This window comes from Aquarana catesbeiana, linkage group LG03, assembly GCF_042186555.1.
Source record: "Aquarana catesbeiana isolate 2022-GZ linkage group LG03, ASM4218655v1, whole genome shotgun sequence".
Lineage (NCBI taxonomy): Eukaryota > Metazoa > Chordata > Amphibia > Anura > Ranidae > Aquarana > Aquarana catesbeiana.
The window spans coordinates 342,934,921-342,950,875 of NC_133326.1; the positions used below are offsets into that span (position 1 = coordinate 342,934,921).

General features: G+C 45.6%; 1 protein-coding gene across 1 annotated transcript in view; it reads right to left on the minus strand.

Moving 5' to 3' along the window:
- PCYOX1L (prenylcysteine oxidase 1 like) overlaps positions 1–15,955 on the minus strand; it is a 76,383-nt gene that overhangs the window by 47,352 nt on the left and 13,076 nt on the right. The window contains exons 3-4 of the mRNA XM_073620579.1: positions 2,952–3,126; positions 1,544–1,755 (exon numbers count right to left, since the gene is read on the minus strand). Of these exons, the coding sequence (XP_073476680.1) occupies positions 1,544–1,755; positions 2,952–3,126 (387 nt within the window). The remainder of the gene's footprint in view (positions 1–1,543; positions 1,756–2,951; positions 3,127–15,955) is intronic.

Sequence of the window (15,955 nt, forward strand, 5' to 3'; positions counted from 1 at the left end):
AGAGTTCCACAGCTCAGTTGAGAGAATCTGTCCACAGGACAACTATTAGTCGTGCACTCCACAAATCTGGCCTTTATATAAGAGTGGCAAGAAGAAAGCCATTGTTGAAAGAAAGCCATGAGAAGTCCCGTTTGCAGTTTGCGAGAAGCCTTGTGGGGGACACAGCAAACATGTGGAAGAAGGTGCTCTGGTCAGGTGAGACCAAAATTGTACTTTCTGGCCTAAAAGCAAAATGCTGTGTGGTGGAAAACTAGCATTGTACCATCCCCACTGGGAAACATGGTGGTGGCAGCATCATGTGGGGATGCTTTTCTTCAGCAGGGACAGGGAAGTTATTCAGAGTTGATGGGAAGATGGATGGAGCCTGTTGGAAGGCAACATGGTTTAATATCATATCTGGAGTTTTACTTCCTGGTTGATACAGCCAGGTGGCCTAAGTTGGAAGTTGCAAGTTGACCCAGCAGGGTGTTCTTATCAAGGAGTCATGAATGGGAATTAATTGCAGGCCTCCTGATGGAGGTATAGGGGTAGAGGAAGACCCCCTGGAGAGATGCAAATTCAAATGTCCTGTTACATAACATCAAAAGGCCAGCTGTCACTGAAGATGACCCAGGTCAAATAGCGGTGATGCATGGACGAATTCTGCCCCTAGTGCACACTACAGCATGCTTCCAGGAGGATGGACAGATATTAAGAAGGAATGCCTCATCTTTTTTTCCATTGGGTAGAAGGCTAGAGGGGTGTTGTGATTGGGTGGGGTCTGAATGCATTTTAAAAGTGCTCACTGAATGGAAAATCTCTCTTGCCTCATTGCTCTCTTGCCATTTGAGCCAAGCTGAAAGCTACTAAACACAGAGGAGGACCTTGCGTAAAGTATCTTTTATGTTCTTTTGTTTTATATGCTCTGTAATATTTTCCTTTAGTGTTTTTATTCCTATTCCTATTTTCTTGGGAAACAAATAAGACCCTCGTTTATATAAGCAGTGTGTTTATGTTTAATAGATAACCTTATTATTCAAAGTATTGACTCAGGGGGGCTGAATACAAATGCACGCCACACTTTTCACATATTTATTTGTAAAAAATTTTGAAAAACATTTATCATTTTCCGTCCACTTCACAATTATGTGCCACTTTGTTTTGGTTTATCACATAAAATCCCAATAAAATACATTTACAATTTTGGTTGTAACATGACATGTGGAAAATTTCAAGGGGCATGAATACTTTTTCAAGGCACTGTACATATTCAGGACTTCGGATCATTTCAGTAGGTCCAAAAAAATAAATAAAAACACATTACTACAATATATATTGGCACATATTTATACCATAGCTATGCAGTCTATATTGCGTATTTTCTTTGATCTTTAGTTCTTTGGTACAAGAAGCACCAATGACACTTGCTTGCAGTACATGCATAGCTACCTAATCATTTTAGCTGCGCTTGCATGCTTGCTGGCAGCCTGTGTATAACTGACTAGGTTAGTAAAGTGAAAAAGTCTTCATATAAAGTTGACAAAGTCTTCAATATAAAACTCACCCACTAAAGCTGGAATGGACACCGACTGTCCATAGCTGGCTTTCATCACAGCACTGATCACGTCATCTATGAAACGCTGTGACACTCCAATTCCCTGCAAAGACTCTGCAACGGACTTCTGGGTCATATTCACAAAATGGTCCCCTCCAAGTGAACGCAGCAATCCTTCAATGCTTGAGAAAGCATACTCATGAGCTTGGTACTTGTACACCCTAAAGAAAGCACGGCAATTGTTAAGTTTGACATTATAAAAATAAAATATTAAACAATCTTCTCCATCACATCTAAACATTTTGCTGTACAAGGAGTTCCAGACTAACACTGAGGGAGATTTACTAAAACTGGAGCAAATCTGGAGCAGCTCTGCACAGAAACCAAACAGCTTCCAGGTTTTAGCCCTGGTTCACACTGCCACGACTTGAGAAGTCAAAGTCGCAAGACAAGTCGCAACCCCTTAACGGCAATAGAACCGTTCTAATTGGTGCGACTCAAGTCACTCTGACTTAGAAAAAGGTTCCTGCACTACTTTTGGTGCAACTTCAACAGTACTTGCATTGACTTCTGTTAAAGAAGTCGTATGCAAGCCGCAATGAAGTTGTGCAGGTATGCTGAGGCGGTGTGAACCAGGACTTACTATCAAAGCTTAATTGAATGAGCTGAAATTAGAAGATGATTGGCTACCATGCATAGCTGCACCAGATTCTGAGTGCACCAGTTTTAGTAAATTTCCCCCATTTTTTCCACCGATTTATTCAGTGAAGCAAATGCACTCTCAGAGGAGAGGAATGCACTAGCATGCCAATGATCCTATAGATCACAGGAGTGCAATTCGTTTTGCACTCCTGTGACCCCTTTTCAGCAGAGAGAGGACTGAAGTCTGCTCTCTGCTGATGTCTTGCCTGTCAGTCCAGGCACTGCGTCATCCTGACAATGGGAGTCTGGATACACCAGGTGCCTGGACTGACACCCGTCTCAGCGAGCCGTTGGGAGCCTGAGACGGCCACACCCCGCCCCTCCACAGCCCAGCATTACAGTGAGTGGGGAGGAGCAGAGCGGAAAGCTGCTGATTGACAGACAGCAGCTCTCTGCTCCGGGAGCTGTGATATAGGGGTGATATTACCACCTAAGCATCTTTTACTTTAATGCAGGGAATAAGTTAAAAGGTAAAAAAAAAAGTTTCGCCTTTAAAACAACTTTAACATGAAAATATATTTGCTGTTAACACCTTCTTAGACTGTGGTCTTGAACAAGTAAGCATTTTGCATTTTCCAGTACCTAAAAATATTGGATGCTAGTGGTAGCCAGAAATCTATTATTTTTAAATGGAGGCAGCAGTGGCAGTCCCTGTGTTTCTCCCAGTATAGGTTTCCTGCACAGATAAACAGATGAAATTTCACGGATAACAAACCTCATGAATTTTTCCATGATTTCTTCTACCCACATCTGAAGTCTCAAAAAACTGATCCCATAGTGCCACCAAAGTCGGAAAAGATTAAGAAGGTACCAGTCGGTTTCCTCTAGAACCAGATGCTCTCCATTGAAAATAGCGCTCTTTCCAGCCACCTCTCTGCGATGTTTTAGCCCTGCATTAAGGAGCCATGAGAAAGTAAAAAATCCCAATTATGACCTGTACAGTGAATACAAATTATTTCCGTTTCTCATTTGTAGAATTAAACTATTCTACAGTGCATTACAGTTAGAAACCAGTAGTCAAACTTTGCAAAGCCAATTATATCTTGCACATTATTTTATACAGTATACGCCCTAACTTTATATTGTTTAGACCCAGGTCTGTCCCAGTTTGACATATATCATACATCAACCTGTATAGAGCAACCTGTAGGAGGAATAGTATATTATCATACTGTTATATTGATTTATGTTGTATTATTGTTTACCATATGTTTGTGGGGAGACATCAGCTGGTTCAATAAAAACCAGACGACATTCTGCCTGCATGTACCCTGCCAGACAGAAGCCGGCTTGGTGGAAGATCAGCAGCCGACTGACTGCCAATGGCGGAGAGTGCTGATTGGAGTGCTCTGGCGGAGGGGCCGTCCACCTGTCAGAACACAACAGCTCAGCAGGGGAGATCGCTGCACTAACTTTGGATAGTTAGTACAGCGGCTCCGACCGCTGGATTGAAAAAAAAACACACTGCAGGACAAAGGCATAATGAGCTAGTATGCAATAAAATAAAAAACAAAACAACTTTTGCTACAAGACTTAGGCCCCTTTCACACTTATACAACTTCAAAGTCGCGCGATTTTACCGCAATTTCGCGGCCGCGATTTGGGAGCAGTACTACTTTGTACGACTTTGCCACATTTTTGGCATTAACAAATGAAAACATACAGTAGTTGGTATGAATCATAAGGGGGAACTCCACGCCAAGTTTTAAATAAAAAAACTGACGTGGGTTCCCCCCAGGGGCATACCAGTCCCTTAGGTCTGGTATGGTTTGTAAGGGGAACCCCCTACGCCGAAAAATCGGCGTGGAGGTCCCCCCAAAATCCATACCAGACCCTTATCCGAGCACGCAGCCCGGCCAGTCAGGAATGGGGGTGGGGACGAGCGAGCGCCCCCCCCCCCCCCCCCTGGACCGTACCAGGCCGCATGCCCTCAACATGGGGGGGGTGGGTGCTTTGGGGCATGGGGGGCGCCCTGCGGGCCCCCCCACCCCCAGGGCACCTTGTCCCAATGTTGATGAGGACAAGGGCCTCTTCCCGACAACCCTGGTCGTTGGTTGTCGGGGTCTGCGGGCGGGGAGCTTATCGGAATACGGGAGCCCCCTTTAATAAGGGGGCCCCCAGATCCCGGCCCCTCACCCTATGTGAACGAGTATAGGGTACATGGTACCCCTACCCATTCACCTAGGGAAAAAAGTGTCAATAAAAAACACAGTACACAGGTTTTAAAGTAATTTATTAGGCAGCTCCGGGGTCTTCTTCCGACTTCAGGGGTCCTCTTCCGACTTCGGGGGTCTCTCCGGCGTCTTCTCCCGGTGTCCGCATCTTCTGCCGGCTCCACCGCTATCTTCTGCCACTCTTTTGCCAGCGGTGGCCCGGACTTCTGGATCGTCTTCTTCCCTCTTCTCTTCCAGAGATGTTGACACGACACTCTCTCCAGCTGCAATGGTCTCTGAACGCTCCGCAAACGGACTTATATAGGCGGTGACCCCGCTGGGACTGTGACGTTTTAGGAGGCGTGGTCACCAGGTGATGACCACACCCCCTTATGACGGCACAGTCCCAGCATGCCCCAGGACAGTGACCTCATAAGGGGGCGGGGTCACCGCCTATATAAGTCCATTGCGGAGCGTTCAGAGACCATTCCAGCTGGAGAGAGCGTCGTGTCAACATCTCTGGAAGAAAAGAAGAAGGCAGAAGTCCGGGCCACCGCTAGCAGTTGAGCTGCAGAAGATAGGAGCCGTCAGAAGATCAGGACACCGGGAGGAGAGACTCCCGAAGTCGGAAGAGGACCCCAAAGTCGGAAGAGGACCCTGAAGTCGGAAGAGGACCCCGGAGCTACTTTAAAAACCTGTGTACTGTGTTTTTTATTGAAACTTTTTTCCCCTAGGTGAATGGGTAGGGGTACCATGTACCCCATACTCATTCACATAGGGTGGGGGGGCCGGGATCTGGGGGCCCCCTTATTAAAGGGGGCTCCGGGATTCCGATAAGCCCCCCGCCCGCAGAACCCGACAACCAACGGCCAGGGTTGTCGGGAAGAGGCCCTTGTCCTCATCAACATGGGGACAAGGTGCTTTGGGGTGGGGGGGCCCGCAGGGTGCCCCCCATGCCCCAAAGCACCCACTCCCCATGTTGAGGGCATGCGGCCTGGTACGGTCCAGGAGGGGGGGGGGGGGCGCTCGCTCGTCCCCACCCCCATTCCTGACCGGCCGGGCTGCGTGCTCGGATAAGGGTCTGGTATCGATTTTTCGGCGTAGGGGGTTCCCCTTTGATCCATACCAGACCTAAGGGCCTGGTATGCCCCTGGGGGGGAACCCACGCCGTTTTTTTCATTTAAAACTTGGAGCGGCGTTCCCCCCCAGGATTCATACCAGACAGCTGTCAGCACTGCCTGTCGCTCATCGCGAAAGGAAAAAAAGTTTTCCTTTCCCGATCAGTGAGCCAGGCTTGTGCTTACAAAGTCGTACTGAAATCGTGTCTATATTATTCAGGCACGATTTGCATGCTACTTGAGGGTTTAACATTGAGGTCTATGGAGTACAACTCGCATAGAAGTTGGACCAAAGTAGTGCAGGGACTACTTTCAAGTCGGCACGACTTAAAGTCGTGCCAATATGAATGGTAGTCATTGAAAATCATGGAGAATGACTTGTCATAGGATTTTGCAGTACAAAATCGTGGGACAAGTCGTATAAGTGTGAAAGGGGCCTTACCTTCAATCAAGAACTGTCCACGAACTATTTTCCGAAATTAGATGTCATCAGTCTTCTGGGTTGAATGATGGCCAGCTGCCTTTGAACACAGGCTGCCATGAACCTGTCCTCTGGGGCAAAGATGTAATCTGGCCTGGGCGTAGAGTACTAACAGGGCTCCACACATTATGTGAGCACCGCTCAGTGCAGTAGCAGGGACCGCTTGCTTTCTAAACACTCAAGGTAGCATTATTATGACCCATAATGTCTTTGCTTTCTGGTGATCCATTCCGCTAATGCTGCCCTTAAAACATGTCACTAACAAATCTAGTTTCCTATTCCTTGAGACATCAAAAGTCACATGGTGTTGCAGAGGAGAATCACATGAACAGAGCATCCTGTCCCGAGGACGCTGTAATAATTATTATTATTATTATACAGGATTTGTATGGTGCTAACAGTTTGCAAAGCACTTTATAATCTAAAGGGAGACAGTACAGTTACATTGCAATAAAATACAAGAGGGTTAAAGCAGGATTCCGGCCATCTAAAAAATTTTTTTTAAAGTCAGCAGCTACAAACACTGTAGTTGCTGACTTTAAATAAGTACACTTACCTGTCCTGGGTGCCCACGATGTCGGCCGCCAGAGGCCGATCCGTCCCTCGGCTCTCGGGTCCCGGCACCGCCATCCTAGGTAAGGGAAACAGGCAGTGGAGCCTTACGGCTTCACTGCCAGTTTCCTACTGCGCACGCACGAGCGGCGCAACGATCTGTGAATGGCCCCGTGGTTTTCTGGGAACACACACAGTTCCCAGAAGGCAACGGGGCTGCTCAGCTAGGATCAGAACACACCGCGGAATAGGAACAGGCAGATTAGGAAGACTGCCTAGCAACAAGGGTTCAGGTAAGCTTAAAATTATTTTATTTTAATTTTTTTAGGATTTTTGGTGAAATTTTTTCAGGGTGGCCTTCCACTTTAACAGGGCCCTGGTCATAAGAGCTTACAATCAAATAGATATATAAAAAAGGCAGAACACTGCAGCTCTTGGCACAGAGCGGAAGAGATCAGGCAAGTCCCTGCCTAAAAAAGTTACTCCCTCGGGATCTATAAAACGCTACTTGGCCATGGAACCGGAGGACACTCTCGACATGGATGAATTAGGCCGCTCTCCTCGCGGCTCGGGCCCCTCCTCCCGCCATAGGCCGGAGACCAGGAGACACTCCCCATCTACCTCGGCTTGCTCAGAGGGAGAACAAGGCGCCTCCAAGTATCCTGAGGTTGTAGCGCTCGTGAGTGATCTCCCCACTAAAACGGAGCTGGCCTCCTTGTTCTCGGGGCTGGAGCGCTCAATTAAAAAAGAACTCTCTGCGGTGCGGTCGGATCTCGCGCACGTGTTAGAGCGGGTGGAGGAGTCCGAGCTGCGGCTGGATCGTCACGCGGCTGCCATTAGAGCCTTGCAGAACACTACCCGCACCCTCTCTATCGCACACAGAATGGCCCTCTACAAGATCGAGGACCAAGAGAACTGCAACAGGCGGAACAACATAAGGATAAGAGGTTTGCCGGAGGCCACAGGTGATGATGATCTCCTCCCCTCCCTGCGGGGCATATTTAACGGCCTGCTTGGACAGGCGGCGGATTATCCTTTGAAGATAGATCGGGCTCACAGGGCCCTGCGCCCCCGCAATATGTCATCAGAGGTCCTGCGTGACGTTATATGCAGGCTGCATTACTTTGAGGAAAAGGAGATAATAATGAAGAAGGCCCGTGAAAAATCACCACTGGACTTTGATGGGGCCTCTCTCTTGTTCTTCCCAGACTTGGCTAGGGAAACGTTGGAACGGCGCAGGGCTCTGCGTCTCCTGACTGAAAATCTCCGCACAGCATCGATTAACTATCGCTGGGGGTTCCCTGCATCACTCATTGTGCACAAGGAGGGCAAGACTGTGACACTTCGCTTCCCAGAGGACCTGGAAAAGTTCTGCTCGGATCTTAACATACCCCCACCAGAGCTCCCAGGATGGCAGGATTTCATTCCTCCCCCCACTGCCTCTTCAGAAAAACGGTGGCAGAAAGTGGATCACAAACGTAGATCGGGCTCTTCCGGATCATCCCCTCCCCAAGTGGGGTGACTTGTGCTCTGATGTAATATGGCCCTGGCCTGAAACATCGCATCCTCCGTGGTAGCCGCAAGTATTATGTTATTAGTTATGTTATAACGGATCTTTTTTCATTTGTTCCTAGTTTTATTGATCTGTTAAATTTTTTCTCATTTTTTCTCATTTTTTGACGTTACGGAGTCTTTTAGACTCCATTCCTAGAGAAATATAGCTAAGGGCTACCGAGAGAGTTATCCTAGTGGGTTTACTAACATATAATTTTGATTTTGATGCATGTAGAAAATTCTCCTTGGGTTTTGTATATTATGTTTTGTTTATGCTGGCGCCGGAGCTCCGAGGCGGACACGAGCGCCATATTGGGTGCTCTCTGTTTGTCGTTCCGGGCAGCGGACCCGTCCCCCCATGGGTGTCGGGGGGTCCCGTGCGCTCGTGAGCCCACCCCCAAGGGGGTTGGGGGTCCGAGAGTTCGGGGCTCGCGATTTACCCCTATCAGTGATCTGCGTGCTGGTAATCACCTGCAGATAGATTGGATGTTGATTGTGCGGTTATGGTTCGATAATTTACTACTTTTTTTTTGTCTTTTTTTTCCTTTCTCTTTTTACTTCCGCCTCTTCTCTCTGTCTTTCCCAGCTCCACCCCATTTTTTCCCTAACCTCCTTCTTGGTTGTCTGCCTCGGATCAGATGGGTTCGGTGACTACATGGAGCATGTTCCCCCTGACGGTGTCAATGGCTTAGCTCAACTTACTCTCGCTTAACGTGCGAGGACTATATGCTCCAGGTAAACGACACAACTTATTTAGAGAGCTGGGTCGCCTGCGGGCCGACATTGTCTGCCTGCAGGAGACCCACTTGACACATACAACCTCAGTAAAACTTTTCTCACCAATGTACCCCATATGGTACTACAGTCTCTCTGATATACATAAGGCAAAAGGTGTGGCCGTTGGCTTCCGCAGGGGTACCCCGTTCACATTTGATTCTATGGTAAGTGACCCTTCGGGGCGTTTTCTGTTTATTAGAGGCAAGCTGGGCAGTATGTCATGTACCATTGCTACGTTATACGCTCCCAATTGTGACCAAGCTAGTTTCTTGGCCGCCACCCTTACTAAATTGACGGATTTCGCTCAGGGCTGTGTGCTACTGTCAGGGGACTTTAACGCCCCCTTAGAACCCCCTATAGACACGTCCCTAGGCACATCTTGTATCTCACACAAGCGCTTAACACTCATACGTAAGCGTCTACATGATGCTTAGCTAATAGACGTCTGGAGAATCCTAAATCCTAAGACAAGAGATTATACCCATTTCTCACACTTACACCACTCTTATTCGCGCATTGATTATTTTTTTATTGATCACCATCATCTTCCCCTTATCACGGACTCAAAGATAGAAACTTCAACACTATCGGACCACGCACCAATTATTCTTAAGATACAAATCCCGTCCATCCCAATTAAAAATGTAAACTGGAAACTGAATGATCATTTACTCACGGAAGACATTGACACCACCGCGATTAGCACTGAGCTGACACAGTACTTCCGGGACAATGCTAGCCCGGAGATTTCCCCGGGCGTAGTTTGGGAGGCCCATAAGGCGTCATCCGTGGGAAATTTATTGAATTGGGGGCTAGAAAAAAAAAAAAAAAAGAGAGCGACACAGCAATCAGAACTTATCCGGGATATAGGTGCCCTTGAGCGACAGCATAAAGCAGGCCTCGCAAAGTCTGTGTTCGAGGCTTTGACCAAAAAAAGAGAAGATTTGAAGAACCTCTTTCACATCGAACAAAAACAACAATTCCGTATCATAGCTCAACGTACATACGAATGGGGCAATAAACCCGGCAGATTGCTGGCTCGCTCTCTGCAACAAAAAAAAAGCTGCAACCTTTATTGCTAAAGTTAAGTCTAAAACAGACGAGTTAGTACATCATACCCCTGCAATAGCGGCAGAGTTTCGATCGTTTTATCAGCACTTGTACCACGTTCATCATAATATACCCGACCAGGTAACCCGCACGCAGGCCATACAAGATTACCTTGCTCAGGCCAAACTGCCAAGATTAGCAGATGACATGTTAGCTACCCTAGATGGTGCATTCACCACGGAAGAGCTACATAGGGCACTTAAGGCCATGGCCATGGGTAAGGCACTGGGACCGGATGGGCTTACGGTCTTGTATTACCGCTCTTTCGCTGATATTTTGCTCCCGCGGCTAGCTAATTATGCCAACTCAATCCCATCTGGGGATCCCATTAGGTCAGAAACATTACACGCACATATTACCATCATCCCCAAAGCAGGGAAGGATCCTAGTATTTGCGGTAGTTATCGTGCCATCTCCCTCTTGAATTTAGACGCTAAATTATATGCAAAGCTAATAGCCAATAGACTTCTCCCCTTAGTTCCAAAATGGGTCTCAAACGAACAAACGGGCTTCATTCCCGGAAGAGAGGCATGCGACAATTCTCTACGTACCCTTTCCCTGATTGAGCATGTACGCGGGACCTCCCAGCCCACCCTGTTATTGTCAACAGACACTGAAAAGGCGTTTGACCGGGTGGACTGGGAGTTCCTAATGGCGACCCTGGCCCACTTGGGGATAGGCCCTTCTTTCCTTAGCCAAATAGTAGCCCTTTATAACCATCCCACAGCCCAACTCAGAATAAATGGTACTCTAAGTGACTCATTCGTATTGTATAACGGTACCCGCCAGGGGTGTCCTCTTTCGCCAATTTTATTCGCCCTCTCGCTAGAACCCTTCTTATCGACAATAAGACATAACCCGAACATACATGGCATCACTGTGGGCTCTTTTGAACATAAATATGCCGCATATGCGGACGACATTTTGTTTTACATTCAGCAGCCAAGAATTACTCTACCTAATTTAATGCAAGCCTTCTCGACATTTAACCAAATCTCAAATTTTAAAATTAATATGTCAAAATCTGAAATCTTGAATATTTCAGTTCCCAAGGAAACCGCTGGCCACCTGCAGGAATCTTTTCCTTTCAGTTGGCAAAAGAAAGCCATGAAATACCTAGGTATATTCCTCACTCCCTCCTTATCTTCTCTATTCCAAGCCAATTTCATGCCCTTACTAAACTCAGTCAAATCCGATCTTCAAAGATGGTCACAAATGGCACATTCATGGATGGGGAGGATAAGCGTGGTAAAAATGAACATACTGCCCAGGTTGCTATTTTTGTTTCAAATGATACCTTTTCAAATACCAGCGGGGTATTTTACATGTATAACAACTATGATATGTAGATATGTCTGGAACAGACGACGCCCCAGGCTGGCCAGATCACTTCTTACTAGGTCAAAAGCGGAGGGAGGTCTAGCTCTATCGGACATTAAACAATATTTTTTGGCAGTCATTCTATCCAGAATCTCAGACTGGAAATATCACAAAGACTCGAAGCTTTGGGTGTCACTGGAGGTGGCACTGGGGGGCTCTGACCTTTATCCCTTAATTTGGTTTCCGAAGAAATTCAGGCTCTTATCTAAGGATGTGTCTCCTCTAACACACTACACCCTAAGGACTTGGGACCTACTCTGCAAAAACATGTCTGGCAATACAACTCTCCTCTTATGCCAATAACTGGTCATGTATTTTCCTCCCGGGAACATTGACCCCAAACTCCACTCCTGGAACTTTGGGAACTCTTTTTTACTACACCAAGTTATTAAGGACTCTGACATTGTACCTCTTTCCAAGCTCTCAGCCGCGCCGAACCCATCGCTCATGGATCAATGGAGATATCTACAACTGTCAGACTTTATCAAAACCCTCCCGAAGCCATTGCGCAATACAACCAATTTAACAGCGATAGAAGAGGCATTTGTTGATGTCCATCCAGTGGAGAAACCTCTCTCTTATTTTTATAAATCACTAAGATCACTAGCCACTGCAGGATACCCTAGCTTTCTCCGCAATTGGGAGAAAGACCTCCATAAGAACCTGACGGAAACCCAAAGGTCATCCATTCTTCAACTTTCTCATTCGTCTTCTATGTCCTCAAAAGCAGCTGAAGTTAACTATAAACTCTTGACCAGGTGGCACTACACACCCGCTGTACTCTATAAACTCCTCCCTCAGAATTCGCCTCTCTGTTGGAGGGGCTGTCGTGAGAGAGCGACGCATGCCCATATTTGGTGGTTCTGCCCATTTATCAGACCCTTTTGGCTTACTATTCTCCACTGGATAAAAGAAATCCAGGGATCAGAGATTTCTAATGATTCCCGGCAAGTATTATTGCATTGTACAGACGAACCAGTGGGAACATACAAAAAATCTATCACACCACATTTATTAAATGCTGCTAAGGCCCTCATACCTAGGTTCTGGAAAACTCCCAAGATACCTTACCTATGCCAATGGATAGGTGAGGTAGATCACACATATTATATGGAAGATTTAACCTTCTCCCTCAGAAACAAATCAGATTTAGGGAAAAAAATATGGTCCCGTTGGTTCGCCTTCAAGTATACTGTGGCTTACGCGGAAATTATGGCTTTGAACACATAACGTGCTTATATTTTGATTTGCAGAACTCTGGCTGAGGCAGACACCCTACTTTACCCACCCACCCCTCCTCCCAATCCTGCTCTCTATCACCTCTTACTTTGTCTCTGTGTTTTTTCTTTTTCTTTCTTTTCTCTTTTCCTCTCACACAATTCTCACTTCTTTTTCTTTTTATGGATATGTGTTTCAATAAATAAAAAATGTGTCAGGACTAGGTCCTTTCTCAAATGCTGTACTTTATGTACCCCGATTATCTATGCTTTGAACAGTTACCACTATATTGTGATCCAGTGTGTTATGGAACTTAAAACATTTTATGTTTGTATTGTTAGCTCAAGCATGTGATGAGCATTTTTCTGTATTGGACATCAATAAAAATATATTAAAGAAAAAAAAAAAAAAAAAAAAAAAAAGTGTGAACCAGGCCTTAAAGTTGAGTTTAATTCTGCTTTAAAAGTGGTTAACACACTTCTATGAAATTTTCTTAATCCCTCTGTACCTTAACAACATGTGTCCCTCTGCCTGTGTTCTGTTCTGTGTTCCTCTCCTCCTCCTCTCTCTGGCTCACAGCTGCATTGGTGAGGCATTCCGCTGATGTCAGCCGGGGAGGAGAGGGAGAGAAGAGACAGAGAGCCGACAACAATCAGTTAAGCGCCTAGAGCCACGCTCATACAAGGTACAGATTGGCAGATTTTTTACATTAAACAGGCACAGGGACACATGTTATTAAAAGGTACAAAGGGGATAAGACAATTTCATAGCAGATAGAGAGGAGCATGAGCAGGGCGGGGGCAGGCGCTGGTACAAGCAGAGAGGGAAGAGGGGAGGAGGACAGAGGACACAGACACAGGAGAGCTGCAGGGAGCAGGGCTGCGGCTGAAGCAACCAGGCAAAGAGCCACAATGTCAGGGCTCAGCAGCCATGATTATCGTGGTCTGTTTGCAGAGGGGAGGGTATAGTCAGGCAGGATCATCCAGGTTTTTTAGGGTATGTGCTGTAGAACATACTTTAAAGGAACAGGATCTGGGTTTTTTTTTGGGTTAACAAATGCTTTAAAGTTTAGGAGGATGCCTCACAAAAAAAGATAGAGGTATATAATACCATTTGTAACTATATCATTAAAGCTATTGTGTTACCAATAAAAAAATATGCCTAAAACGTTTGGAAAAGAAAAAAATAGCTCTTCATTACTTCATTTCTGCATTACAAAATATTTAAAGCAGAACTAAACTCAATGATTTAGCACTTTCAAAAAAACAGTTACAGTGGATATAAAAAGTCTACACACCCCTGATAAAATGTCAGGTTTCTGTGATGTAAAAAAAATGAGACAAAGATAAATAGTTTCAGAACTTTTTCCACCTTTAATGTGACCTATGAACTGTACAACTCAGTTGAACAACAAACCGAAAACTTTTAGGTGGGGGGGAAGTAAAACTAAAATAATATGGTTGCATAAGTGTGCACACCCTTAAACTAATACTTTGTTGAAGCACCTTTTGATTTTATTACAGCACTCAGTTTTTTTGGGTATGAGTCTATCAGCATGGCACTTCTTGACTTGGCAATATTTGCCCACTCTACTTTGCAAAAACACTCCAAATGAGTCAGATTGCGAGGGCATCTCCTGTGCATAGCCCTCTTCAGATCACCCCACAGATTTTCAATGGGATTTAGGTCTGGGCTCTGGCTGGGCCATTCCAAAACTTTAATCTTCTGGTGAAGCCATTCCTTTGTTAATTTGGATGTATGCTTTGGGTCGTTGTCATGCTAAAAGATGAAGTTCAGCTTTCTAGCAGAAGCCTTAAGGTTTTGTGCCAATATTGACTGGTATTTGGAACTGTTCATAATCCCCTCTACCTTGAGTAAGGCCCCTGCTCCAGCTGAAGAAAAACAGCCCCAAAGCATGATGCTGCCACCACCATGCTTCACGGTGGGTATGGTGTTCTTTTGGTGATGTGTAGTGTTTTTGTGCCAAACATATCTTTTGGAATTATGGCCAAAAAGGTCAACTTTGGTTTCATCAGACCATAACACATTTTTCCCACATGCATTTGGGAGACTTCAGATTTATTTTTGCAAAATTTAGCCAGGCTTGGATGTTTTTCTTCATAAGAAAAGGCTTCCGTCTTGCCACTCTACCCCATAGTCCAGACATATGAAGAATACCGGAGATTGTTTCACATGTACCTCAAGTACTTGCCAGATATTCCTGCAGCTCCTTTAATGTTGCTGTAGGCCTCTTGACAGTCTCCCTGACCAGTTTGTCTTTTCATCAATTTTGGAGGGACGTCCAGTTCTTGGTAATGTCACTGTTGTGCCATATTTTCTCCACTTGATGATGATTGTCTTCACTGTGTTCCATGGTATATCTAATTCCTTGGAAATTCTTTTGTACCCTTCTCCTGACTTATACCTTTTAACAATGAAATCCCTCTGATGCTTTGGAAGCTCTCTGAGGACCATGGTTTTTGCTATAGGATGCGACTAAGAAAATGTCAGGAAAGACCTACTAGAACAGCTGAACTTTATTTGGGGTTAATCAGAGGTATTTTAAATTATGGCAGGTGTGTACTGACTTCTATTGACCATGAGTTTGAATATGATTGCTTAATTCTGAACACAGCTACATCCCCAGTTATAAGAGAGTGTGCACACTAATGCAACCACATTATTTTAGTTTTTTATTTTTATTTCCCCCAAATTTCATTTTGTTTTTCAATTGAGTTGTACAGTTTATAGGTCACATTAAAAGTGGAAAAATTAAAAATTCTTTATCTTTGTCTCATTTTTTTTTTTACATCACAGAAACCTGACATTTTAACAGGGGTACGTAGACTTTTTATATCCATTGTACATTCCTGGTACATGTCGGGAATGTAACTGTCACATTGGTTGTGCTCTCAACCAAACTGTCAAATCATCAAATGGCTGATGTCATAACTGATCACATGTGCAGCATCACGGCAGTTGAAAATCAGAGGCCAAGATCATTGGCTGAGGATCCATATGCAGCCATCGCTCGGGGAGAGGGGGACGTTACACTGAGACCCCAAGGGCCGCCCACAGCATGGGCGAGGAGGGAGGGGAGGAGGAGAGAGTAAGGACGGGCGCTCCAGAACGACACCCCCGTGATGTGCGGCACCAGGGGCGGGGCCCCGCCCAGCAGGCCCCGCCCCATTTTCGTTGTGAATTCTTTTTCAGCAAATTGCCGAAAAGGCCATTTTCGGCCGATATGTTTCGGTGGCCGAAATTTCGGTGCATCCCTAGAATGTACAGTGTGTAATGTACTACATAAATTGTTGGCTATATAATTTCTACTAATACTAACAATAACAATTCAGCTGCAGTACTCTGTAGGGGAACT